The sequence below is a fragment of the Nelumbo lutea genome, chromosome 2 (assembly GCF_056320005.1).
Source record: "Nelumbo lutea isolate HS-2025 chromosome 2, American lotus-T2T, whole genome shotgun sequence".
Taxonomy (NCBI): domain Eukaryota; kingdom Viridiplantae; phylum Streptophyta; class Magnoliopsida; order Proteales; family Nelumbonaceae; genus Nelumbo; species Nelumbo lutea.
The window spans coordinates 76,879,938-76,906,574 of NC_142685.1; the positions used below are offsets into that span (position 1 = coordinate 76,879,938).

The 26,637-nt window shown below is 38.2% G+C and overlaps 1 protein-coding gene across 4 annotated transcripts; it reads right to left on the bottom strand.

The window, feature by feature from the left end:
• Positions 1-601: 601 nt before the first annotated feature.
• ZIGA4 (ARF GAP-like zinc finger-containing protein ZIGA4) lies at positions 602-26,637 on the bottom strand. 4 transcript variants are annotated; one of them, XR_016107366.1, is made up of 15 exons: positions 26,095-26,637; positions 25,743-25,804; positions 10,960-11,047; positions 10,631-10,692; positions 10,445-10,541; positions 9,892-10,323; positions 9,515-9,641; positions 8,919-9,427; positions 8,668-8,808; positions 8,467-8,586; positions 8,257-8,343; positions 2,112-2,241; positions 1,968-2,016; positions 1,564-1,654; positions 602-934 (listed from the first exon to the last, which is right to left on the bottom strand). XR_016107366.1 is itself a non-coding variant. In XM_088970496.1 (15 exons), the coding sequence occupies exons 1-14, from the start codon at positions 26,200-26,202 to the stop codon at positions 1,615-1,617; spliced, it is 2,052 nt and encodes a 683-aa protein (XP_088826622.1). In that variant the 5' UTR covers positions 26,203-26,637; the 3' UTR covers positions 602-934; positions 1,567-1,614. The 4 variants fall into 4 exon arrangements, 3 of the variants coding, with proteins under 3 accessions (XP_088826622.1, XP_088826621.1, XP_088826623.1); XM_088970496.1 differs by having other exon boundaries at positions 1,567-1,654; XM_088970495.1 differs by lacking the exon at positions 1,564-1,654.

Sequence of the window (26,637 nt, forward strand, 5' to 3'; positions counted from 1 at the left end):
ACCTCCCCTGAAGTTTCTAACATAGTTCTATATAATATTAAAATCTTCTAAAAGAAGGCATGAAAATATCCAAAATACCCATATAATTACTTTTGACCAAAATGTTTATTTTTCCAAAATTTTTCTTCATATGAACCGGTAGCTCAAACCCTTCTAATCTCTTTTCTGAAATTAATTTATTTTCCAAATTTTCCCTTCATATCAATTGTTCAAATGTAAAGATACAACTTTATATTCTCTATTTTTTTTTGTTTATGAACTTTAGAATATTTTTTCTATAAAAAACAGCCACAGTAATAGTTACATAGGTATTTTAGACATTTTTGCATCTCTTTTTAAAAGATTATAGCAGAAGGGTCTACTTGAAACTGTCAGAAAGTTCAGGGGAGATGATTGCAATCACCAAATTTCAGGAGACTTTAGCAATGATATTAAAAATTTCAGGGGAGGTTTCAGCAATTTACCCAAAAATAAAGATAATCAGACATTTTAATAATGATGGCATCTCAATGATTAAATTTCCACCATAAGACACCAAGGAAAATACGAACTAGTAAGAATCACTGTACAAGAAAAATGATGAAATTTAGGATAACAGTTATTTTGGAATGAGACAGTTAATTTGACAAATACTATTATGTTCCTGGGATATAATATTTCTACGGTCTTCCTTAAGTTAATACACTGACAAGAAAAAGATGCAAAAAAGCACATTAAATTAAACGTCTGAAGGAGTAGTGGGGATTTTTACAACACTAATGTTTTATTGCACAGAGAATACAAATAAAAATGCAACCTTGCCTCAATTCTAATCGACCGACCACAGACAGTTCTCAGCCACAAGTGATATACGATGATAAAGATTAAACTCGCCCATACTTAAGCAAAAGGATTCCCACCAAGAGATGCAACAGGTCCTTGTGAAGGAATATTCCTGTCAAATAAGAACACTAAATGTTTAGCAAGATTAGAATATAAACCAATTTACCCTATACGTTAGTCTGGAAACGGCACTAAGGCCAAAAGCATGGCACATTTATTGAAGGACAGCAACCATTTGATGGACCTCATTTAGGAAGCAAGGCTAAAACGCCACTCGCACCACATTTATAGGACTTATATTATTTTTATTATGTTTAATTATTTTATGATGCTTTATTTGTATAAATTAATTTTGAAGTTTGTTTTGATTACTTGTAAAATGTGTCTCATATAACATACACATTGAAACATGATCAATGGTATTAGTATCAATTTATGTTATATGTGTCACGTTAATATATTCTATTCAGAATACACCAAAATGCAGAACATATCATTTGTTGTGTCTCATCCCATATAACACACACTACAGCCTTCAGAATGCATGAACCACTATGCTGGTGTGGTGTGTTCTGAGATGAGCCACACCTTTTCCAACCACAGAATACGAGGAAAAAGAAAAATTACCATGGGGTGTTTGCCAATCAATATGCATTTGTTTAAAGAAACAAAACCATTCATATTGCCAAACACCCTCTAAAGAGAAAAACAGGAAAAGTAAATTGGATAAATATAATCAACAACCACATCAGTGAGTACACATCTGCTGTGACCAGTCATAGCACTTCCTTGCTATCCTCCTCCCCAATCAAACAGACATGCTGGCGGCCCCCTGAAAATTCAATAAATCAATTGCTTTTTTTGTTTCCATCGCTGGTATGTCCTTTAGGCTGAGCTTGGAAGGAGTACAAATGCAAATATGAAAAGCGCAAAACCTTATATTTTGTATTATTTTGTATGTATTTACGCTGTACATATTTGCATTTGTACTCTTTCCAAGCTGAGCCTTAATTTGGGGGTTGCTAACAAGTGCTGGACCAAGTGAAATCTAGGTTGGTGCACTGCCAGCATAACTAAGCATCCATAAGGCATAACAATTTACCAATCAGGTAATATAATACCATGAAAGAAGAAAAGCAACTTACGGCAACTGAGAGCTTGGTGCTTGACCAGCCATGTAAGAAGCTAAGCCTCCTTGAGAATGTAACATAAGGTTAGATAATATAGCATAAAGATGAATGAACCAATAAGGGACTTCTATCGGAACCAATGAAGTGACTGAAACTTACCTTGTGGAGTAGTCGGAATATAAGATGTGACTGGATTCTGAGGAAACCAAGGTTCAGGTAGGCCACTGAGGAAGGCAGGTGGCAACTGGGGATTTGGTAGTGCTGTCTGCAAAGAGCTCATATCCAAGAACTGCACGCAAAAAATGAATCAGCGGGAAGCAAGACAATTGGAAATTATATTGTAAAAAACCAAAACAAAAAAATGCACTAATTTAATTGAATATTCTACTCCAGAAAAAGAAAACCACATGTGCTTCTAAACATCTATATGATTAACAACTAAAGTATAGAAGTTAATCTGCTATTGTCAGGTTTTTAACCTTATATCCATTATCTGTATAGAACGTTGACCTCACAATCTGAGTAAGTTAATGAAACACAATCTGCAAGAGAGAGACTTAGGGTTTGTTTGGTTTCCAGAAATACGTGCCTGGAATCAGAATGGAATGGCCCATTCTGATTCCGATTCCTACTGTTTGTTAGGGAGGAATGGGATTCCCCATATGGGGGGAATGGCCATTCCAGCCCCACCCACCCCTACCCCACCCAAAGGATTGGGATTCCTATTCCATAGTCTGTCAAGAAGTAAAAAACTCATGACAAAAAACCCCCCAAACCCTAATATTAATAAAATAATAAATATACACTAAATTAATATTAAGATAATAATAAGATATGAATAATAAAAAAAATAAAAAACAAATATATTATAAAATATTCATAAATTAATGATATACAAAGATATTAATTATTAAGTACTACTAAAATAATAATACAAAGTAGTAATAAAATAATTATTATATATTCATAAAAATTTAATAAAGTAATAGTAAACAAAATAATTATTAATAAAATATAATAGAATATTAATAAATTAATTTTAACATAATAGAATATTAATAAACTAATAAGAAAATAATCATAAAATAATAAACTATTAATAAAATATAATAATATTATTATTATTAATGTAAGAATAAAATAATAATATCTTCATAAAATATTAATAAAGTAATAATAAACAAAATAAAAAATTTTCAGTTGATTCCAATTCCAATTGCAGATGAACCAAACAGCAACAATCCGAATCCAATTCCGATTCAGATCCTGTCCGCAAATGAAACAGACCCTTGAAAGAATGAGAAATCATATATAAATCTTTTTAGAGAGCTTCCCTAGACAAATCAATTCTAACTTGCCTTGTAGAGAGATGATGTGGGCATGTGGCTGATCTGAACCATCCTTACCGCAGAGTATTCTTTGTTCCTCGATCTGAACATCTTTCCATTCCATTCTCCAACTTACATTCACCGCACCATCCAAAAAACTTTGGAACCAAAATGCCGCCTCTCCCCTACTAACGTAATTGTACCTTTCCCGCCTTCTTGAATTTTAACTATAAACTCTTATTATGAAGCAGCTCGTCCATTAGAAATTTCTCCCTTTCCACCTTGAGAAATCTCTACCGGCTCCTAACTGGCGAAAAGTTACCATCCATGTTCTCAGACGAAGACGAAGATAGACCCACATTTAGGTCTATCAACTACCTTACCTCTTTTTTCCTTTCCCTCATTTTTCTTTTTTTTTCTCAAAAAAAAAAAGGTTTTAAATCATTAGGGTTCTTTAATTTGCACCCAAGCCTCGCCACAAAATCAGCCACCAAATCTTCCTTAACACTCTCTTCCCCATCCCCACTCAAATCTTTCTCCTTTCCCTCTTCTTGGGTTCCCACCCTTTCTGAGCTTTTTACTGTTGAGGCCTCCCCCGGTACCTTGCCTCTAATTCCTTCTTCCTTCTCTAACTCTTTCCTTTTTAATTCTTCAAAGAATTCCTCTATCAACTCCCAAATCCTCCCCCCCCCCCCCATTCCTCATCCCCTTCCATCTGCTTCCACCCCACCATTCCCCCAACTTCAGTGGTTTGGGCAAACGGCTTAATAGCAACCTAGAGGACAGGCATCAAAAACAGAGCAACATATTAGTACAAAAAACCAAATTCACAAACTGACCTTGATTAGCCTGAGGGGAAACCTTAGAAGAAGCAATAGGAGTTTTGGATAGGAATCCTTGCTGAGTTGTTTGGGGCTCACTAGCCTAACCCTACAGGAAGGTTGGGCAAATTTTCAAAAATTTTCTCTCCCCTCATCTAGGAATAGCATTCCCTGTTCTAGAAAATCTGCATTTTCAAAAATCAATCTTGAACCCTAAATCGAACCAAATTTGAAAACAGAAGCAAGAGAGGGATATACCTGATACGGAAAAACAGTATCTCCCAACGAAAGTTTTCATGCCCAAAGAAAAGACTCCAAAAACTGCTCCCACTGAAGATGACACAGTGAATGTTGGAGCAGAATCAACAGTGTTCGTCCAACGAACCGAACCCTTCGCAAAAATTCGCTGGAGGCTATGAGCACAACTTCAAATCAGCCTTTCCCCAAAGGCAGATATCAAGATCTGATCTTGATCACTCCTGCTTGAGGAGGAGATCGAACTAGCAGTTATGGCGGCGGCAAGGAGGAGGTGGCAAAGAGAAAATAGCGCACTCACTGGATGCTATGTTCTCTCTCTAAAATTGAGAAAGTGATCTTCTAATAGGTTGCACCCCCTCCTCCTTTTATAACCTTAAAGGGATCAGCTCCTAATCCCATTAGGAGTTGCTGATCCAAATTATATTTGGATCTGAATTCCCTTTAAGTGATAAGGATAGACCCTTATCTAATCTGCAGATTAGATCAGCCCTCTCCTAATCTTATTAGGAGGTTTCCAGATCTAGACTCTCTGAGTGGATAGGCTTAAGACCCTATCCTATATGCTAATCTAATCTCAGATCCGCCCCTTAATTTAACTGATCAAATCAGTCTAATTCGAAATGGGCTTTAGGCCCATGAAGTCTTAGTGCTCAGTGTTCTTCCAAACTACTACCCAGTTGGGCTACTTTGTATGGCATGGGACTCAAACATTGATTTACACATCAGCCACATGGGTTCAGCCCAGCCTTTGTTACAAGGCCTGGCCGAATACACTGTTATGGACAGTGCACCTCCTAAGCCCATCACATGGACTCCTAATGGGCTCAACACTTACACTAAGTGGTCCCTGCGCCAAGCCACCTTATAAAAACCAAAGGACTGTGAGCATATGCAAGATTAGCCCATCAAGAATTACCCTCAATGGTCTTACACTTAACCTCTCAGCCCATAATGATCATGCACTGCTTGACAAGAGAAGACCTCTCCCTCGACTGCAAGGAACAGTGTTGCACTCTCTATTCACATGGATCCCGAGAATTAAAACATTTTTGCAAACATTTTGAAACCATAATATATATATATATATATATATATTGCAAAAACAAATTTCAACGATTGAAATCGGCTGCCGACAGTCTTGGTTTCCATCAGAGAGAGTGCATCCTCGATCATTACCTTTGTCCGACAAAGGGGTTGATCCTGCCACTATGATCACTCACTCAGATAAATTCTCAGACTGTCCCAACATACCCAAGTTTTGACCCCTATTAAGGATCTCACTGATTGACATATCAAAGACAGCCCAATCCGACACCTAATGCAATATTATAATCGAGTCTAGGGGTCAGGTGTAACTTTCCAGTTTTGCCCACTAATCACCAAGGTCCAATGTAATACTGGAAATCTAGTCCGATTTAGGGTTTCAAGTAAACCTACACTGCATGTACCTCGGGTCTCACCCTGGCAGCTAAGACAGGCCACCCCAACACTTGGCGACACACCAGTGTTAGCCTTAGCAGGATAAATCTCCCCAGACTTATCCAATGGCTGTGAACATTCTAAACTAACACGAGTCTCATTAAGTGTCCAGTTTAAGGGTATTACACAGAAACACACCACAATAACATGAATCAAATATGTACTTTATTCATTTACAATAAATGTCATAATGTACAATCAGTCTGATTGGAGCTAAGGGCATACAACTATCTAACACTGCTTCCTCCCCACCATTCCCCCAACTTCAGTGGTTTGGGCAAACGGCTTAATGGCAACCTGGAGGACAGGCATCAAAAACAGAGCAACATATTAGTACAGAAAACCAAATTCACACACTGACCTTGATTAGCCTAGGGGGAAACCTTAGAAGCAATAGGAGTTTTGGATAGGAATCCTTGTTGAGTTGTTTGGGGCTCACTAGCCATCCTAGAGAAGAGGATCAGCCCAAATACTTTCAGATAATAGGTAATAGGTGCTAAAGCCCATCGAAGCTGTTCCTACTTGCTACATTATCAGATAGAACATTCTTTAATGAATTTCTTAAGATGATTTTCATACCTCTCCAGTAAAAAAATGGTTTGAACCTATGCATGGTCATGAGAAATCCTTCTTGATTGGAATTGTGAAGTTGACTAAAAATATTAGAGATCAAGCTGGAGGTGTCTAGTATGTAAAGGTGTTTTTTTAAGTAGAGAATATCGCCTTTGTAGTCCCATGGGCCCACTGCCTCATCATCCTTACATAGTTGTATCACCCGCTATATTTATGCGCTCCCTTCTCACCCATTGTTCTTTTTCTTTATATAAATCTCTTCTCGGCCATTGTCTTCATACTTGTATTAGGACTTGTGAAAAGGAAAAGGTGACCCTAAGAGCTCACCATGTTTAATATCATGGCCTAAAAGATTGAAATAGGAAGTAGTGAATCCAATAAAAATATCTTACAAGAAAGGTTTGATATTTTAAAAGGTGTGGAAGGCGTACACCTAGAGGCATGCCTCAAGGCGAGGTGCCCCCAAAACACCCTGAGGCATATGCTAGAGGACTTGAAACCTCTGAGGCATACACCCCATAAAGCATTTTTCATGAGCCTTGTAGAGGCATACGCCTCATGCACCTCATACAAGAACACAGAAAAAAAAAAAAAAAAAAAAAAAGAGAAAAGAAAGAAAAGGGAAGGGAAGGAAAGAGAAGGGAAAAGAAAGTGGGTTAGGGACTTTTCCCCCCAACCCCTTTTCAATAGAGCTGTAATGTGGGTTGGGCCGGTGGCAGGCCAGCACGGCCCAGAGGCATGGAATGGCACAGCACACAGGCTTTAATTGCCATTGGAGGGTACCAACAGCTATAATTGCTTTTTTGTTTTGGTATTTTAACTAAAATTCCCCCAAACAGCTATAAACCGCCACTAGAGGTATTTAAGTATTTTGGATCATGGGAAGCAAAAAATGACTTAAATGTCACCCTAACAGCTATATCATTTGCAATATTTTCCAATAATCTAATCCCATTGTAATTTTTATCTTCAATTTATCATTTTATTAATTTAACTCCATTGTATTATTTTTTTCAATGTATTTTGTTATTTTTTTGTACACATTAAATTTGAAAGAAATAAAATTTGTACAATTTTTTCCAAAGTCTATTATTCATGTTAATTTTCTGCTAGTATATATTACTTTTTATTTTTTCTAATTTTTCTTAGTTTAGGAAAATGGGAAAGGAAAAATACAAAAAATAGGCTAAGCCTGGGCCCGGCCCGGCTAGGAACCGGGCCATGGGCCGTGCTAGGCCTGACCTAGGAGGGGGACCATGCTGCCTAGGCACAACCCACCAAGGCCCAAGGCATGGCATGACATGGAACGGATGGTGTCTGGTCTGCCTTCAATCTCTGTCATAATGACACGGTACAGCCCACATTACAAGACATGGAACAGACCGTGCTGCCTAGGCACAGCCCACCAAGGCCCAAGGCATGGCATGACATGGAACGGATGGTATCTGGTCTGCCTCCAATCCGTGTCATAATGGCACGGTACAGCCCACATTACAGGTTTACCTTTCTTTTCTTTACAGGTCTATTTATGTTAAGTTTAAATGGCTGAGTAAGGATATGGTGGTTCATTACAACTGGGTGAAGAGGACTGCTAATTCCTTTGCTGATGGGTTAGCAAAGCAAGGGGTGAATGGGGATTCGATTTTTTGAGCTAATTTTTTATTTTTTCCTTGTACTCTTTGATGGGGAGTTAAGTCTTTTTACCTCCCCTTTGTACCTACGCTTCACATAGTTTCATATCTTTAATAAAGTTTCTTGTTATTGATCAAAAAAATAAATAAATAAAAAGTTGATAGCATAACAATTCTATCAATAAGATGAATAAGATGAGTAGTTGCAGCTTACCATATTGCTAGGTTCCAGATTAGAATCATACGAAAGATCAAATGGATTTGAAGATTTCCTATCAGTAGCATGTGATGATAATCCTCCCTATGAAAGCCAAATCAATTTGTTATTCAGACAGAAACTATATATATATATATATATATATATATATATATATATATATTACAATTTATAGAAGAATACAAGCAAGTCAGAACAAGCACAAACCACAAGAGGAATCACTGGTTGAGAAAATGATGATCCAGTGATATATCTGTTATGTGGTATACTTGGTACAGGGAGTCTATCTTCTGCACCAACTCTTAGAAACCCATCTTTTCCCAAGTCCTGTAAAGCCCAAATGCATAAGAACCAATAGAAAAAAAACATGCATTATGATTCATAATTATCAAGCAGAGATTAGACTACCTCGGAAATTTTAGAGCTCAAATATTGATCACTGGTTAAATGAGGCTGCTGTGCTGGCACTTGTGGTTCACTCTTCTGTGGTAAATTCCCAAAGGAAATTTCAGGATGGCTTCCAATGTTATCTTCAAAGGCATTCCATGACTGCTAAGCAACACCAATTAAATCATTAAGCTAAATACAGATAGAAAAACTTGACCTAAATGCTAGATAGAATTTCTTGAGCATCTCAATAATATTGTAAGATACATCACCTGTGTACTTATTGCAGCAGTGGAGACTTGATCATCATGATGCCCCTCATTCCATTGGTAAGACGTCGAGGATAAAGATCCTTGAACTGCGTAATTTTCAAATTGTGGCCACTTTATGCCAGTACTTACAGATGAAGCATCATCAAATTTTCCCACAGGTATTCCATCACCAGAAGCGACATCGGCATGAGTCACATTCTTTGTTTCTTGGGCAGAAGAGAGATGCTGAGGCATGTCAAATGTTGCCCATCCTTCACCTTCTTGAAAAGAGAATTCCTGTGGTTTTTGCTCCCATAAGGTTGCAGCTGATTGATGGAAATTGATGTCAGCAAACAGATCAATAGATGGAGCTGAAGAGGTTGGTGGTGGTTGAGGTAAATCAAGAGAGGAAGCTGAAGAAGTTGCAGGTAGCTGAAATAAATCTACAGATAGAGCTGAAGAAGTTGCAAGTGGTTGAGCTGAAGTAGATGCTGGCTGCTGAAAGAAATGTACTGATGAAACTGAAGAAGCTGCAGATGGCACATTGAAAAAGCCTTTATTTATAGAATCAACAAAGAAAAAAGAACATTGTGGAAAAGAGGGAAAAGAAGACATACCATCCTGCAGGGTCCCACCAGATGGCTCAGCCTCTGAGAAAATATCAAATAAATTACCTGAATTAACTGATTTCAGGGATACAGAGTTGCTATCAAAAGATCCAAAGCTTCCTAAAGATGCACTTCTCTGAAGAAAGAAGTAATTGAAATTTGGTTTAAAGAGGTGAAGCAAAAATGAGAAGAAAACAGAACAAATTACATAAATAATAAAGGCATCAAGAGTACCCATTAAGCATGCTTTATATATGCAGAACAAGAAAGAATGCACATGAAAGTGGAAACATCCACTGTATAGGTCCCACTTCGGATCTCTCTAGACAAACATGTTTTAGGCCATCTCCAAAATGTAATTTCAATAAAGTTAAAGGTGGGTTAACCTGTGAATGTGGAATAACATCTGCATCTCTTTTCAAATTTGCATCAGACAATGTACGTAATGTTTGGCGCCGTCCATCTTCACTTAAGAAATCCTTCACAGGATGAACAGGACTGCTAAAACCAATGTCCTTCTGAAAATTAGGTGACTGGGTATCAGATCTGAATGCATCGCATCCACTAGATACAGAGCAGTCTGAAACTCTAGGAGCAGAACCCTCATTTGCAAATCTATCCTCGTACCGACCTGGACTATAAACAAAGCTAGATATTTTCCCTTCATAGTGGACTCGATCTGAACCAGGTTTTCTAGAAAGCACACCAACTTGTTTTCCATAATGTCGATCTTCATACTGATATTCATAAGGTGGACTCTGAGAATAGGAGTGATACGAACTGGCCCGTCTGGTTTGATTTTCATAGTTCCTAAGGCTCTGTCAAACTCAAAATAAAGAGGAGAGTTAAAGTCATACTTCTGCCTCTAAGTTGAAGCCAATTTGAAATTGAAAATATATCAACAGCCATGATCATCAAATGAAACAAGAAATGGATTGCCTGCATGTCTCTTGGAGGCTTGTCAGAGGTCTTCCCACCAGCGTATTTCTTTTCGATGTAAACATTCTTTATGAACTCCCGGACTTTATCAACATTGCTACAGAAGAACACTTTGTAAGAAATAAACCAAGATCTACAATCTACGGAATCAATGATGCTTTGAGCATCAAGAAGCATATCCCTCACCTGCTATCGGGCAATCTCTGACGCTGTAGGTCCCATTCCCTCAAGAATATTTCTCTTGCACGCTGTAAAAAAAAAAAAAAAAAGAAAAAAAAAAGGAAAACCAAATAACTATGGAGAAATAAGCATGTAATGGGCAAGGAAAAATTATTACTTACTATTTTTTGTATTGAGGGGGAAGAGAGGGCCAATTATTGGCTAACATTCTTTTCCAAATCTTTCTTCTTTCCTCTCTTCTTCTTCTCTTTCATGTTTTAGACTTCAAGTATAAACACAAGAATAACCAACCCATCTGGCTAAGGGGAGGAAGCAAGTCAAGCTGCTAACTATACCTGATTACCACTCATTTGAAGAGCCTCAACTTCTTGAGAAGTGAATTTAGCCATGGATACAGACTTTACTCGGTGAGTAAATTCACGACTGCATAGTTTAATGAAGAAGGATGCATCAAATACACTGAAATAATAACTAAACAGGTGAAAAAAAATGTAATTTAATCAAGAAAGAATCTGAATGATACAAATGCAACAAGGATTTTAAATTTTAAACAGCTAATAATCTTGCACCACTACTTGTAAGGCATTAAATGTAATCTTGCTCTATAAAATACAAAGTTCATTGAAACTTCAGATGTATTTGAAAATCCAACTCCATTGCTGTGCTAAGACTAAGTAGGCAACCACTGTTTCAGCATAGGATCTATGGAAGCAACAAAACATAACTAAAAGAATGACTTGGTCTTTCCTGCTGCAGGTGCCACTTTCAGAGATTCCAGCTCCATCATTAATCTCCCAGGTGAGTTGAAGTATCTCTCTGTTATGTCATTGACCCACTTTTCTCCCCACTGCATTCTCACGGCCTTTGTTCATTAAAGAATTCTGCTCATTCGCCATTAAAAGTTTCTTCCTCTAGACCCTTGAAGGAAACACCAAGGAATTCCCAAAAAGATGAAACAAACAACCTAGATTGTTTCAGGCACTAAGTCTAAAAATGGAGGCCCATGCTGACTTTATTAAATTGCTCAGGCTCCTCAACAAAGCTTACTAGCCTGCTGGAGGAGGATCACATGAAAACAGGGTTTAGGGGCCTGGCTCCATGGCCAAAGGAGAGACTTCAATGCATTCTTTTTTTTGGATAGGTAAATGAATTTTATTAAAATTGAAAGATCAGCAATACAAACATCCCAGGGAAAAGTGTGAGATTCACCTCATCCAACAGCATAAACAGAAACAGAAAACCAAATTACCAAGTAACAGTCTCCGAATTTTGTAGCCAGACCACTACTATCTTGGAGTCTCCTTCCACAATTAATCTGTTCAAACTTAAATCTCTTGCTATCTGTAATCCTTGGACAACTGCTAACAAATCAGCCCTAACTGAGTCACCCATACCTACTGGTCCAGAAAAAAGAGCTACAACCTGTCCATCTTTGTTCCTAAAAAACCCTCCAACCCTGGAAAAGTGTGAGATTCACCTCATCCAACAGCATAAACAGAAACAGAAAACCAAATTACCAAGTAACAGTCTCCGAATTTTGTAGCCAGACCACTACTATCTTGGAGTCTCCTTCCACAATTAATCTGTTCAAACTTAAATCCCTTGCTATCTGTAATCCTTGGACAACTGCTAACAAATCAGCCCTAACTGAGTCACCCATACCTACTAGTCCAGAAAAAAGAGCTACAACCTGTCCATCTTTGTTCCTAAAAAACCCTCCAACCCTGGAAGGGCCTGGATTCTTAAAAGCCCCACCAATCCCAAAAGGGATTGTTGGGATATAATTAAACAGGACATTCATAAGGTCTTTGTTGAATTTTTTGAGAGAGGTGTGAGTAACCTGGGGCTGAGCTCCACTTTTTTAGCTTTGGTTCCAAATTAATCTGTGTAATTCACCTAAAGGAATTCAGACCTATCAGTTTGGTAAACAGTCTTTACAAATTATATGCCAAGGTGCTATTCTGAAGAATTAAAGTTGTGCCACCTCAAATAATTTCCCATAACCGAGGTGCCTTTGTGATGAATAGACAAATAATTGATTAGACTCTAATTGCAAATGGAAGTTTGGAGAACCTGAGAAGAACTGGGAGAAAAAGCTTGGTGCGCAAGCTGGATTTGGAGAAAGCATATGCTTTGGTGATTGGTCTTTCTTAATGCAGGTGTTGGTGACTTTTGGTATTGGGGAGAGATGGTGCAAGTGGATACAAGGTTGTATTGTGACATGTCATTACTCTATCTTGGTTAAGAGGGCAATGGTTGACCGCTTTCCTTTTCACTCTAATTGCAGAAGTTTTGGGTAGATTGATATGAAGAGCAAATTCTAGGAATTTGGTGAGGGGTTGGAGGGTAGGCAGGGATAGGGTCGATCTCTCATCTACAGTTGGCTGGTGATACAATTTTATTCTCTAAGAAAGATGTTATGTGGGTGAGGACTCAGGACTTTGAAATTGGTGATTCAGTTATTTGAGAAAATGTCAAATTTGAAGGTTAATTTTGTCAAAAGTTGTGTGGTGGGAAAAGTTTTAAAAACCAACCCGGAAACGAACCGTTCTACCTACCGATTTCCAGGTCAGCGGTTTGACCGTCCGGGTCGAACGGTTCGGACAGTTTGCATATTAGGGAAAATATTTTATATGAGATTTGAGAAAGGAAAACTGGAGAAGATGTCGGTTGAGAAAGAAAAAAAGAAAGAAGAAAAGAAAGAAAGAAAGAAAGGAGAAAGGAAAAAAAAGAAAAGAAGAGAAAGGAAAGGAAGGAGGGAAGAAGGAGGAGTGAAGGAGGGAAGAAGAAGGAAGAGGAGGAGGATGGTTCAACGCTCACCGGAAACAATAATGGCGACAGCAACGGTGACGCGGCGGCAACAGACACAGATCTGAGTTCTTGGATCTGAGATCTGAGATCTGAGCTCTTGGATCTGAGATCTGAGATCTGAGTTCTCGGATCTCAGATCTGAGATTCTCTGCAACATCTTTGATCTGAGTTCTCTCTCTCTTCTTCTTCCTCAGATCTGAAACACAAACTCAAATCTGAGTTCGTGTTTCTCTCCTGCAACTTTATACTGCGAACCACTGTCCGGGTCAAACAAGTCAACGGTTCGACCACCCGAGTCAGCGGTTTTCTGATGAAATCAACGGTTTTTGACCCAGGAATGAGTTAGGGGTGAAACGGAACCGGTTGCTTGGACGGTTTCCGGGCCGAACGGTCCGACCGTCCAAGTAAACGACGGTTCAAAAACATTGGTGGTGGGGATAAATATGGATAAGAGGGAGATGGTAGAAAAGAGCTGAATTAGGGGTGATCATTTCAGTCCGGCCCGACCTGGCCCGGACAAGCCCGACCCAGAAATTCCAGGCTTGGGCCTGGGTTTTGTGTTCAAGCCCGGACATCAGGCCCGTAAATTTTAGGGCAGGGCTTGGGCTTAATACTTCAAGCCCGGCCCGGCCCATATATATCTAAACGTACACATTTTGTGTATAATGTATACATATGTATACATGTTATTTTACATTATATTATATGTTTTATATATAAATATTATAACATGACATGTATAATTTATATTATTTAATGTTTTATATATGAGTGACATTGGCTTGGAATCAGGCCCGGCCCATGATCACCCCTAGCTGAAATCCTAGGATGTGTGGTGTCTCGTTTGGCCTTAAATGAGTTGGGGCTGCCTTTTGGTGATAACCCAAGAAATATCAATTTTCAGAACCCAGTGGTTGACAGATTCACTAAAAGACTAGCCTCTTAGAAGAAAATTTACCAGTCTTTGGGTCACAAAATCACATTGAAAAAATCAACTTTGACCAATTTGCCTGTGCATTTTGTCATCTTTCAGGACACCAAAGGCAATAAGCAAAATACTAGAAAAATTGATGAGGGATTTCATGTGGGAACCAGGGGAGGGGAGATCATAGGGTTAGCTGCGGGGTGGTTTCTAAATACAAATTTGAGGGTGGATTAGGTACTGGAGACATTCAAAAGAGAAATGTGGCTTTATTAGGAAAACGGTATTGGAGATTAACTAAGGATAGGGATAAGTTGTGGGTTAAGGGAATCTTGTGTATTCATGGGCAAGTGGCTGATAGGTGGGATGCAAGAGCTTTGGTAAGGGCTACACGAACTTCTCCTTGGAGATCCATTCATGCCATACATCCTTCCTTCCTACCTTTTATCAAGTACGATCTTTGTTCTGGAAATTCTATAAATTTTTTGGAACATCTTTGGGTGGGAGATGTGCCATTAAAAGAACAATTTTCGTCCTTGTTTTCCCTATCCTTGTTTAAAAAGGAGCTAGTTACAACCTTGTTGGTCCCATCAAACCCCAATTATGGGTATGATTAGGACTTGGGCTTTAGAAGGGGTCTCAAGGATTCAGAAGTTGAGGATGTGTCGACCTTGATTCATATTTTGAGTAGGCTGATTGTGGATCCTTTGGGGAGGGACAAGAGGATTTGGACCTTAAATTCTACTAGTGTATTTTCTTGTGCTTCCTTTTTCAAAGCCCCAGTGCTTCCCAACCACCACCCTCTCTCCCTAGACCAAATCTCCAAAGCCACTTTCCCACTAGAGCCCTATTAAAGATTCTCACTTTTCTTAGCCCCAATCCCCCCTTCTCTTTCAGTTTACAGACTTTAACCCAATTCACCAAGTGAAATTTCTTCCCCCTCCCTCACCTTCCCATAGGAAGTCCCTCTATATTTTCTCAATTCTCTCTGCCACCTTAGTTGGTATTTTCAACAAATACAAGTAATAGGTTAGTAAGCTTAACAAGACACTTTTAATTAATTCCCCAGTCCCCCCCCCAAATAAATATTTAGCTGTCCACCCATCCAACCTCCTTTCAACCATCTCTATGATTGGTTTCCATATTATGTCAGCATTTGAAGCACCACCTATTGGCATAGGTGGAAGGGAGCTCACCAATTCTGCATTCAAGAGCATCAGCACATTCCACCATAACATCCCTCCCCACCTCTCCAATTTCGATTATTATGCATTTTGAAAGATAAATCTTCATCCATGTTAGCATTTCAAAATTTGTCAATACTACTCTTAAATTCAGCATCTGTTCCACCGTAGAGTCTAGATAAATCAAGGTGTCATCTGCATACTACAGATGGGTAATGCAAGGCCCATCCCTTCCAACCTTAAATCCCCCAATCAAGCACATTTGTCCACTTCTCTCAAGTAAAAGATTCAAAATCTCCATAACCATAACAAATCGAAGAGGAGATATTGGATCTCCTATGCAGAGACTTTTGCACTTGTAGCCAAGATGAACTCCATTAGACTCCTTTCAGTGGCAACTAATTTTGATTGGATCTTCACTAGCTGGATATCAAGAATATTCTCTTGAATGGTGATTTAGAAGAAGAGGTGTATATGGTTCAGCCTACTGGTTTTTGTGCCAAAGGTAGTGAGCCGAAGGTATGCAGATTGAAGCAGTGACTACAGGCCTGGGTAGTTTCCATTTACTTGTACAACAAATGGGGTTTAAACAATGCCAGGCAAACCATACATTATGTGTAAAGAAAGGTAAAGGAAAAATTGCATCCCTAATTGTCTATGTTGATGACATGGTAGTTACTGGTGATTGGACAATAGAAATACAAAAATTGAAGGAGTTCTTAGCCACATAATTCAAGGTGAAAGGTCTGCGTCATTTATGCTATTTTCTTGGAATTGAAGTTGCTCGCTCTCAAAAGGGGATCTTCATTTCTCAAAGGAAATATGTCCTACTTATTGGAGAATACCGAGAAGTTAGGAGTGAAGCCAACTGATTCACCAAATGATCCAAATCACAGATTGGTTGATAGTTAGGGAGAACCTACAAAAGATGTGAGGCAGTTCTAGAGGCTTGTAGGTAAACTTTTATATCTCTCCATAGTTGTCAAGGCGATGCCTAGGCGACTAGGCGCTTTTTAAAGAGAACCTAGTTTCTATAATAAAACCTCACATGTCACGTTTTTGCTGTGAGGAAAGTAAAAACAAACTTAATGAGGGTTTCACTTTGACAAAAGAATCGAACCGAGGAAGGGGAGAGAACAAAATACCTCCATCGTTCCCACACAATCCTCAAATTCAAGGTGAGTCAACCGTCTTCCTTGGTTCTTTGTTTCCTTTTTTTTTTTTGTTGGTTTAAGACAGTTGTTACGCCCCATTGTTCTTCTCTTCCTTTTTTTTCTATCTTTTCCCCAAGCTTTTTTAATCATTTTATTGGACTAAAACAGGGAATCATTTTATTGGACTAAAATAGGGGCTATGCCCCTTCTTTTGTTCTTAAATTTCTTGCATTTTTTCAGCCTTTTCTTCTCATTATTAGTGTCTGAAACAAGGGCATAACAGGAGCTCTGCCTTCTTTTCTTTTTCATATTCTTCTTTTATTTTGTTGTATTCTTTTCACCAGCCTTTTTGGGTCTAGAACAGGGGCTCCACCACCTACTTTTCTTCTTCATTTTCTTCTTTTATTTTAGTATTTGTTCCCTAGGTTTTCTTGATCTAAATAAGGGCTCCACCCCCTTCTTTTGTTCTTAAATTTCTTGCATTTTTTCAGCTTTTTTTTTCTCATCATTTGTTTGAAACAGGGGCTTTTCTTCATAGTTCTTCTTTTATTTTAAACATTTTTCACCAGCTTCTCTGGGTCTAGAGCAGGGGCTCCGCCCCCCTACTTTTCTTCTTCATTTTCTTCTTTTAGTTTAGTATTTGTTCCCTATGTTTTGTTGATCTAAAATAGGGGCTCTACCCCCTTCTTAGGTCTTTTCTTTTCTTGGTCTAAAAATAGGGGCTACAGCCCCCTTCTGCCTCAAACTAGAGACCTCATTGCAACTTTGTCTAGGGGTGGCAATTGGGCAAGTTGGTTGGGTTGGGTTTGGGTTGAGCTTCAACCCAACCAATCTAACCCACTGACCCATCAATGACCCATTTAAGAAAATTTAAATGTGTTGGGTTCAACCCAAAAACACCTTAAACGGCTTAACCCAACCCATTAATCATACATAGATAAATTACATAAAAATATAACAAAAATTATAAAAAAACAATAATTACAACAAAAGATATAAATAAACATAGAAAAATGAATCACAAATAATAATAATTATAGGAAAATATAACAAAGATTATAAACAAACATAGAAAAAAATAAAAAATAACAAGAAAATATTACAAAATTTACAAGCAAACATACAAAACGAAAAAATAAAATAAAAATTGCAAAAGCGTAAAATGGCATAGCTGAAGAAGAGCACGAACAAGAAGTGAATCTAATGTGCATGAGTGACAATGTCAAAGTTGAGGAGAAGTAAGGACTTGGGGGTTTCTGGTAATGGAAAGAAGTGGCTTTGCCCCCCTTGACAAAGCGGCCACCATTGATTAATTTGACACTAGACCTGCTCATGGGTTGTGTATCCCGATGGGCTGGCCCGGCCTAGCCTGTTTTTTTATTGTGATTAGACAAATTTTCAGGACCATGAGCTCGGGCTCGGTCTTACACAAATAAGCCTAGCTTGAGCCCAACTCGATAATATTACATATAATAAAGATATATAAATAATATATATTATTTCATTAAATTATTACCAAATACCAATTTACAATTTAGGAAATAGAAATTAGTTTATTGGTTTATTATATTATTACCAAATTAATATAATATAAGTTTATTGAATTACACCATAGATAAGAGATTTTATGTTCAAAGGCATTTTCTATTAATAAAGAGGCAAAGCCTGGTCGAACCAGCGTAGACCATGAACAGGTCTATTTGACACCAACAAGACTCTTACGACAGAAATCAAGTGAAAAGATTGATCAAAAAAAGTCAAGTGAAAAGTAATAGAAATATAAGAAGAGGAAGAGCAAAAATTTGTCAACCTTCACATGCACCAGTAGACAAAAGTAAGAACAATTGATGTTTTCAATTATTTTTTAATGTTTGGATGGGATGGTTAGTAAGAGAAGAGCTGGTGCTAAACAAAAAAAATGACTTGATTATAGGCTAAAGAGTGTGAGGTAGGTTGCAGAATTAAAATGAGATATGTTTGAAAGAAAGAGAGAGAGAGAGAGAGAGAGAGAGAGAAGGAGAAATTTGACATTTTGAGGTGTTTGACTTCAAAGATTGTTCTAGCAATCCTAGGTTTAGTACAAATCAGTTTAAGAAAAGAAAAAGAAAAAGAAAAAGAAAGAAAAATAGAAGAGAAGAAGAAAAGAAAGAAAGGAGAGAAAGAGAGAGCATAATGAATTGGTTCTGTCGCCCCCCTCATTGGCTTTTATATAACTTAACAAAAAGATGGTACAATGACAAAAATACCCCTACCAACTATGACAGAGAAAAACACAAAACAACAACCTGAAATAATACCAAATAAAGATGGGGAAACAACTAAGTGTCCCTGTCTACATCTCTACACTCCCCCTCAAGTTGGTAATAGATATTGAGCATTCCCAACTTGCATAAATCTATCTTCATCCTGACTTTAGTAACTGCCTTGGTGAAGAGATCAGCAAACTGCATATCAAAGGCAATATATGGCAAGCACACTTCTTGAGAGGCAACTCTCACCCTAATAAAGTGTCAATACACCTCAATATGTTTTGTCCTATTATGTTGTATTGGGTTATGGGCAAATTAATGGTAGCTTGAATGTATGTACAGCATTAAGGGCTTCTCATGCTCAATTCCAAGTTCTTCAAGTAAGGATCTCAACCATAGTACTTTTGCCACTCCATGAGCCAAGATGTATTCTACTTCAACACTTGAACGAGCTACTACATTGTATTTCTTACTTCGCTAGGAAACCAAATTTCCTCCAACAAAGGCACAGTACCCAAAAGTAGATCTCCTGCCATCTACACATCTAACCCAATTCACATCAGTGTAAACCTCAATCTTCATATGACCATTATTCTTAAAGTGTATTCCACGACCTAGACACCTCTTAAGATATGCTAGGATCCTCTCAACAACCAACAAATGAGTGGTTCTCGGATTGTGCATGTACTAACTAACAACACTGACAGCATAAGAAATGTCAGCCGAGTTAGACAAAGATACAGAAGTTTCCCAACCAGTCATTGATACATAGTCTTGTCATCAAGAGGCTCACCCCTTTCAGCACTTATCTTATGGTTTAATTCAATGGGAGTATCTATAGGTTTAACCCCCAATTTTCTTATTTCCTCCAAAAGGTCAAGGACATACTTTCTCTAAGAAATGAAAATTCTATGTTTAGAGGTTGGAGGGTAGAAAGAAATCAAGTTGTAATGACTCATTTGCAGTTTGCAAATGACAATCATTTTTTGTGAGGACTGCTCGGAATCAAGCTTAAGGAATTTGAAGGCCCTAGTTGGTCATTTTCAGAGAGTTTCAAGTTTAAAAGTCAATTGGGAAAAGAGTTGTGTGGCAGGAGTCAACTTGGGAGAGCAAGAGACTTGTTTGTTAGTGAGAATACTAGGCTGTGAAGTAAAATGTTGGCCTCGATTATCTTGGCATGCCTTTGGGGGGAAACCCAAGAGCAGATAACTTTTGGAAACCAATAATAGAAAGATTTACTACGAAGTTAGCCATGAGGAAAAGGAGCTACATCTCTTTGGGGGGAAGAATCACCTTGGTCAGGTCCACTCTAGCCAACTTACCCACCTATTACCCGTTCACCTTTAGAATTCTGGTAAAAATTGCAAGGCAACTGGAAAAAATAATGAGTGATTTCTTATGGGAGCTAGGAGATGAAAAGAAAGATCATCTGATAAAATGGAAGCAGGTGCGTAAAGCTAAGGATCAAGGAGGACTAGGCTTAGGAAATCTGGTTAAAAGGAATACAGCTCTCCTAGGAAAATGGCTTTGGAGAATTCTCCTAGAAGGAGAAAGGTTGTGGCACAAGGTCATTGGAAGCATCCATGGTGTAGTGCACAATGGCTGGGACGCAAAACTAGCACCTCAATGAGTTTGAAATTCCGCTTGGAAAGAAACTTTTGAGGAACTTCTATCTTCTCTTAATTTTATCCATTGTGATGTTGGGGTATGGAAACAAAGTCCTTTTTGGGGAAGACCACTGGCTGGGGGAATTACCCCTTAAACTGCAATTCCCTATATTCTATGCTTTGTTAGATTATAAGGCTGAGCCTGTTGCCAGGTTTGGCCTACCCTCAAAGCTTGGTTTTTTTAAATAGTAAAATGAAAATTTATTAAATATAAAAAGAAAGATACAGTGATTGAATTTCAAGTGCATTCCAGAAATTCTCCCCAAACCTGACCTACTGACTTGATCAAAATCTGGAAGCACTCAGACCCAATCTACTACTAGTTTCCCCACCAAAGAAACCAGAATTTCAGAACGTTTTTATTTGCCTTCAAAAATCTTTTTGTTTCTTTCATTCCACAGAGTCCAACATACGGCAAAGGGAATGCAGCTCCAAACTATCCCTGCTTTCTTGCTTCCCCCAAGTCTTGGCCAAGAAGAGAAATTTTCTTCTGTTAAACTTGACTAAAATATTCTTCGCCCAAAAAGGGAGGAATAGAATTTCCAAATGATGTTTGCACTTTGCAGTCTTACAATAGAAGAATAGGTGGAAGACAGTCTATTCATCCTTGCATCACGTAACACAGATGTTTGCTAAGCAGAACCCTCTACTTTTTAAGTGGTCGACTGTTAGAATACTATCCAAGCCAACCAACCAAGAAAAAGCTTCCACTCTCAGTAGAATGGGATTCCCCCAGACCCCATGTGATCTGAAGCCAGCTGATACTTTGCCAGTGCCAATTAGAAAGATTTCACAGTGAACACCCCATTCTTGCATTCTTTCCACCACATCCCATCCCTCAAAGAGGGTGACACCTTGACTTTCTGTAACTTTTCCAGCAGCTTAATACATTCTTCTTCTATCTCTTGATCCAGAAGATGTCTTCTGAATTTGGGGCACCAAACAATCTCATCTCCCCTTAGCTCAAAACATTGACCAACTTTAATGTGATGCTTAGTCAGCCCGAATTTGGTTTAAACTAAGACTTTGGTTTTAGAAGGGGTTTGAGAAATAATGAATGTGAATCCCTAGTTCTCCTTCTTTCATAATTGGAAAAGGTCTTCTTGGATCAAAATTCCTTGGACAGTAGAGTTTGGCCTCCCTCTCCTGATGGTCTTTCTCTTGTGCTTCCTTCTTCAACATCCTTACCCTCTCAGAACCTATGGGCAAGAATTTCCTAGTGAAAGAAATTTAGTGTAAAACAATCCCCCCCAATGTATATTGCATTTGGGATTACTTCTCACTCTTTGGCTGCAGATGGGATCCCCCGCAAGATGTGGTCAGCTTATTCAATTCCAATTTCTTGCAGCAAGAAAAAAAAGGGCAAAATGCTTATGGAGGGTAACGAGACCAACTGGTTTGGACCATCTGGGAAGAAAGAAATCAAAGGATTTTCAATGAGAAGAGCAGATCTAAGGAGGAAGTATTTCAAACAAAAAAAAAAAAAAAAAATCAGATCTGTGCATTGGATAAAAACTGTTGATATCTTCAAAGATGTCTCAACAAATGAAATAATAAGGAATGGAAGTGGCACAAGTGGAAACGCATAAAGAAATAATTAAGATGGATTGGAACTCCAGAGCCAAATAAGTTGAAGCAGAACCTTGATGGTAGCTCCTTTGGAAACCCTGGGAGGGCAGGAATAGGGGGAGTCTTTAGAAATCATCATGGAAAAGTTGTGGCTTTGTTCTCAGGACCAATTGGGTAAGGAGACTCGATTCAGGCAGAGATAATGGCTCTCTTACAAGGCTTGAAATTAGCAATATAATTAGAAGCTAGAGAGTTGGAAGTTGAAGGGGACTCACTATTGGTCATGGAAAAGTTGTGGCTTTGTTCTCAGGGCCAATTGGGTAAGGAGACTTAATTCAGGCAGAGATAATGGCTCTCTTACAAGCCTTGAAATTAGCAATACAATTAGAAGCTAGAGAGTTGGAAGTGGAAGGGGACTCACTATTATCTCTTGGGCTAAGCAAGTAAACTTAGCACCCTGGAAGTATAGATTTGCATTCAGGGAAATTGACCTTCTCGCTAAGAGTTTTAACTCTACATTTGGGTGAGTTAAAAGGGCAGCAAATACTCTAGCAAAACAAGGAGTTGATAGGCCTTCTCTATTTTGGGCAAAACTGTAGCTCTCTGTATTAAAACAAAGAGATGATGATCCTTGTAATTTGGGACATTTTGTATAATTGCTATACTCTGACTGCATAGTAGCTAAAGTACTTGTAATCTATTATTTAAATTAATAAATAAAATATCCTTTGTTGATCAAAAAAAAAACATCATCCCAAAATAACAAACTGAATTTCATAAGCAAACCATACCTTATGAAGGTGAGGAACTGAAGAAGGATAGTAGCCCGTCGAGATACACCAGCATCCCAGGCATTATTTGAACTATGAATACTATCAATTACCTTATAACATAATCTCTCTCTCTCTCCAATGGCCACCTCCATAACCATTTCCCCAACAAGGCCACATCTTTGCTAGTTAGATTCTTTAATCCAAGTCCACCCTCCTTTTTAGGTCAATAGACAATCTCCCACTTTATCAAGTGATCTTTCTTCTACTCACCCAGTTCCCAAAGGAAACTTCTTATCAACATCTCTAATCTCTTAACTTCCCTATAGAGGATTCTAAAGACAGAGAAAATACGTCAGTACGTTAGCTAGTAGGCCTTTAATCAAGGTAACTCTTCCTCCCAGAGAAATGTAGTTCTTTTTCTACGTTGCCAACTTTTTAAAATTTTTTCAATACCAGAATCCAAAAGTGATTCTCCTTTGGATTTGCACCTAGAGGGAGACCTAGATAAAACAAGGGCCAAGATGCAATTGGACAACCTAAGCACTCTACTATGGATCCAACAAACCGCTCATCCAAATTAATACCCACCACACAGTTTTTCTCCCAATTGACTTTCAGATTAGCATTCTCAAATCGATTGATAAAATCTCTAAGGTTCCTTACCAGTCTTAAGTCATTCCCATTACAAAAGATGATGATGTCATCAGAAAATTGGAGGTGGGTAATAGAGATGCCATTTCTACCTATTGTCCAACCCCTAACAACCTCCTTCCTATCAGTTTTCGAGATTAGGCGACTAAACACATCAGCTATTAGGGTAAAAAGGAAGGGAAAGAGAGGGTCACATTGTCTCAAACCTCACACTGAAAAAAAAAACAAAAAAAGACCTTGACCACACCATTGACCAAAGTTGAGTAATGACAAGAGTTTAAGCACCCCCACATCTAGTCACACCATCTATCCCTAAACCCATAAAACCCAAGTACCTCTAGCTTACACACAAAACCTTGATGGCTAGATCTCCTCATATCCTCCACACACTCATTGGAAATAAGGCTTTGACCATAAATTTGTCTTCCTTGCATAGACGCTATTTGAGTTTGACTAATTAAATTGGGAAGCACCTCTCTAAACTTCAAGGATAGCACCTTAGCCAAAATTTTGTAGATACCAGTCACCAAACTAATGGGCCTAAAATCCTTAGGGTGCAAGGACCTCAAAGCAGTCATCTATAATCACATCCCAACAATTTTTTTTTTAATCTCTTCTTCCTCAAAATTTCTCTCAAGGCATCGAGAACTTTCCTCATCCAGATCTTTCAGGCTTTGCTTAAAGTTCAAAGGTCTTCTTAAAAAAAGACTTGACTTCATTGCACCACTCCTCCACCTTCCTACCAAAATTGACTTGTAAGAGTGGAATATCCTTCAGCTCATAACTATTAATGAACTCATTAAATTTCCTCATGGTCATTGTAATAGAGTGGTTGGAATTGTTTGTTTCGATACAAAATCTAATTATATTGAAGTCTCCAGTCTCCAATCTCCACCTAGGCACCAAGGCCCATCCCATAAACCTTGTAAACCATACAACTCCTCCCACATCTCACTCCTCTCTAAGTGTTAGGCCCATACATATTGGTTAACACCCAAACAGTGTTTTAAAAGTGCAAAGCACAAGGGCCAATTTGCACTTGAGGCCAAGGCACAAGGCAAGGTGCGCGCGTTTTTAAGAAAGGCACAAAATTACAAAAAAAAAGCTAAAATCAAAAAAAAAGTCAAAAAAATCCAAAAAATGCCAAAAATTTTAAAAAATGCAAAAAAAAATATTAAACATAATGTTAATAAAAATACAAACTTAAATTTTAAAATAAATTATTTAAAAAACCTATTATCTAAAATTAAAATACATAAACATAACATGTAAAGTGTATTCCAAGGAAAATTTAAAAATAAAAGCAAACATATAAAACATATTGCACTCTTGATTCTATGAGTCACCTTTGTAGCACACCCCTCGAGGCAAGCCCAAACAAGTCTATGTTAGGGTCTGAAATTCTTATTTCTCACATAAAAAATAATGATTTTACAACTTTCATTGCCTTTTAAGAAGATATTTTATTGCAATGAATGAATGAACAACATAAGCAAATAGGGGGTTCTCGGAGTGCAAAAAGCGCAAAATTTTAAAAAGGCGCACGCCTGGGCTGAGGTGCAAGGCACATCAGGCGCACCAGGCACGCACCTATTGAAAGAGGTACGCCTAGGATCTGAGCGAGGCGCATACCCCAAAATAGGTGTGGCGCGCCTTTTAAATCACTGCACCCAAATGAATTTATCATCCACATTTTTAAATTTTATGGACACAGAGAAGTTGCCTAACACTTCTTCTAGAGGTTCCACTACACATCTACCCTCCGCATTGTAACCAACCCTCCTGAGCCCCCCCTGGACATTTAAGAGACCCAATTTACCCCATTGACTTCCACATACTCCTGATCCATCTTCTATCTAGTTCTGGTAATTTCAGTTATAGTGGTCCAGACATTCTACAAATTATCTTGTTTAGGTAAACAAAGTCTAATAAATCATAAAAGTGCACAGTTCCAATATGACACTATTATAATTTGAATGAAGCATCAGCTCTAATTTGAAAACAGTAGCCTAAAACTAAATGTAACCCAATGACTCTTCGTGAATCTAACTTCAATGAAATTTTCAAAAATAATCAGAAGGGATAAAGCAAAATTAAAACAAAATCAGCAAATATCAAAATAGAAACAAAGAAATTACTGTATTCCGCTGCAAGTTACACAAACGAAAGTCCAAAAGTTTGTACAGACATACTGAGGACCCTGCACCCAAAAGAAAGGAAAAACGAATGACAATGACTTTTTCCATACGACATAGTATGCCAGAAAATTTAAACACAGAAAAATCAACAAGACCGAATCCCATGGTAATGCTACCCTTCAAAATATAAGTGCAAAACAACTTCAAATAGTTTTCTCATCCCCAAAAAAATTAAAAAAAACAAAAAAAACAACAACAACAACACTACCATCTCCAAACCCTAGAAACCCAAACTCTCCGCAATTCTCGAAAAACCGTCAAGAAAAACAAAACAAACACAGCAAAAATTTACCAGACTATTACAGTTGATGCATCTTCGATTGGGAGGAAGCTTCATGAGACCTCGAATAATCTTCTCATTCCGCTCCTCTTCCTTTCTACTACTCATTTTCTCTGCCATGACAAGAAAACCAGAATCAGAACAGCAACCAAGTTCAACCTCCGAACCCTAAAAGCATGAAACCCAGTCCTGGATTTTGGAGGCGGCACGAACGAGAGGGTGGCCGCCTGGTGGAATTGGAGCACCGAACACGGCTAAGCTCGATTTGGTGGAGACGTTTAACGCTTTCTGTTTTTATTAATTCGTTTTTTTTCTAACCCTTTTATGTCTCTTTCACTCTCCATCCATCGAATCGACTGGAGTCGGAGTTTTGCTTTGTCTATGCATAACGGACAGTGGAACCCTGAGCAGGCAGTAGGCAATAACAATGTAAAGTCACCGGATTTTGCCGGTGGATGCATTTAGTGATAGGGGGTTGAGTGACCGGATGTTTGAAGGATTTCAAATATTAGCAGTCCAACTTGGTGTACGGAGTGAGAAACGAGAGTCAGTTCT

Excerpts from the sequence above, each read along its gene's own strand:
- ZIGA4 (XM_088970495.1), bottom strand. The coding sequence starts at position 26,202 with ATGGCAGAGAAAATGAGTAGTAGAAAGGAAGAGGAGCGGAATGAGAAG. Across the intron at positions 10,324-10,444 it reads AGCCTCCAAGAGACATGCAG|AGCCTTAGGAACTATGAAAA; the intron begins GCAATCCATTTC and ends TGAGTTTGACAG. Across the intron at positions 9,642-9,891 it reads ATGTTATTCCACATTCACAG|AGAAGTGCATCTTTAGGAAG; the intron begins GTTAACCCACCT and ends TTCTTTCTTCAG.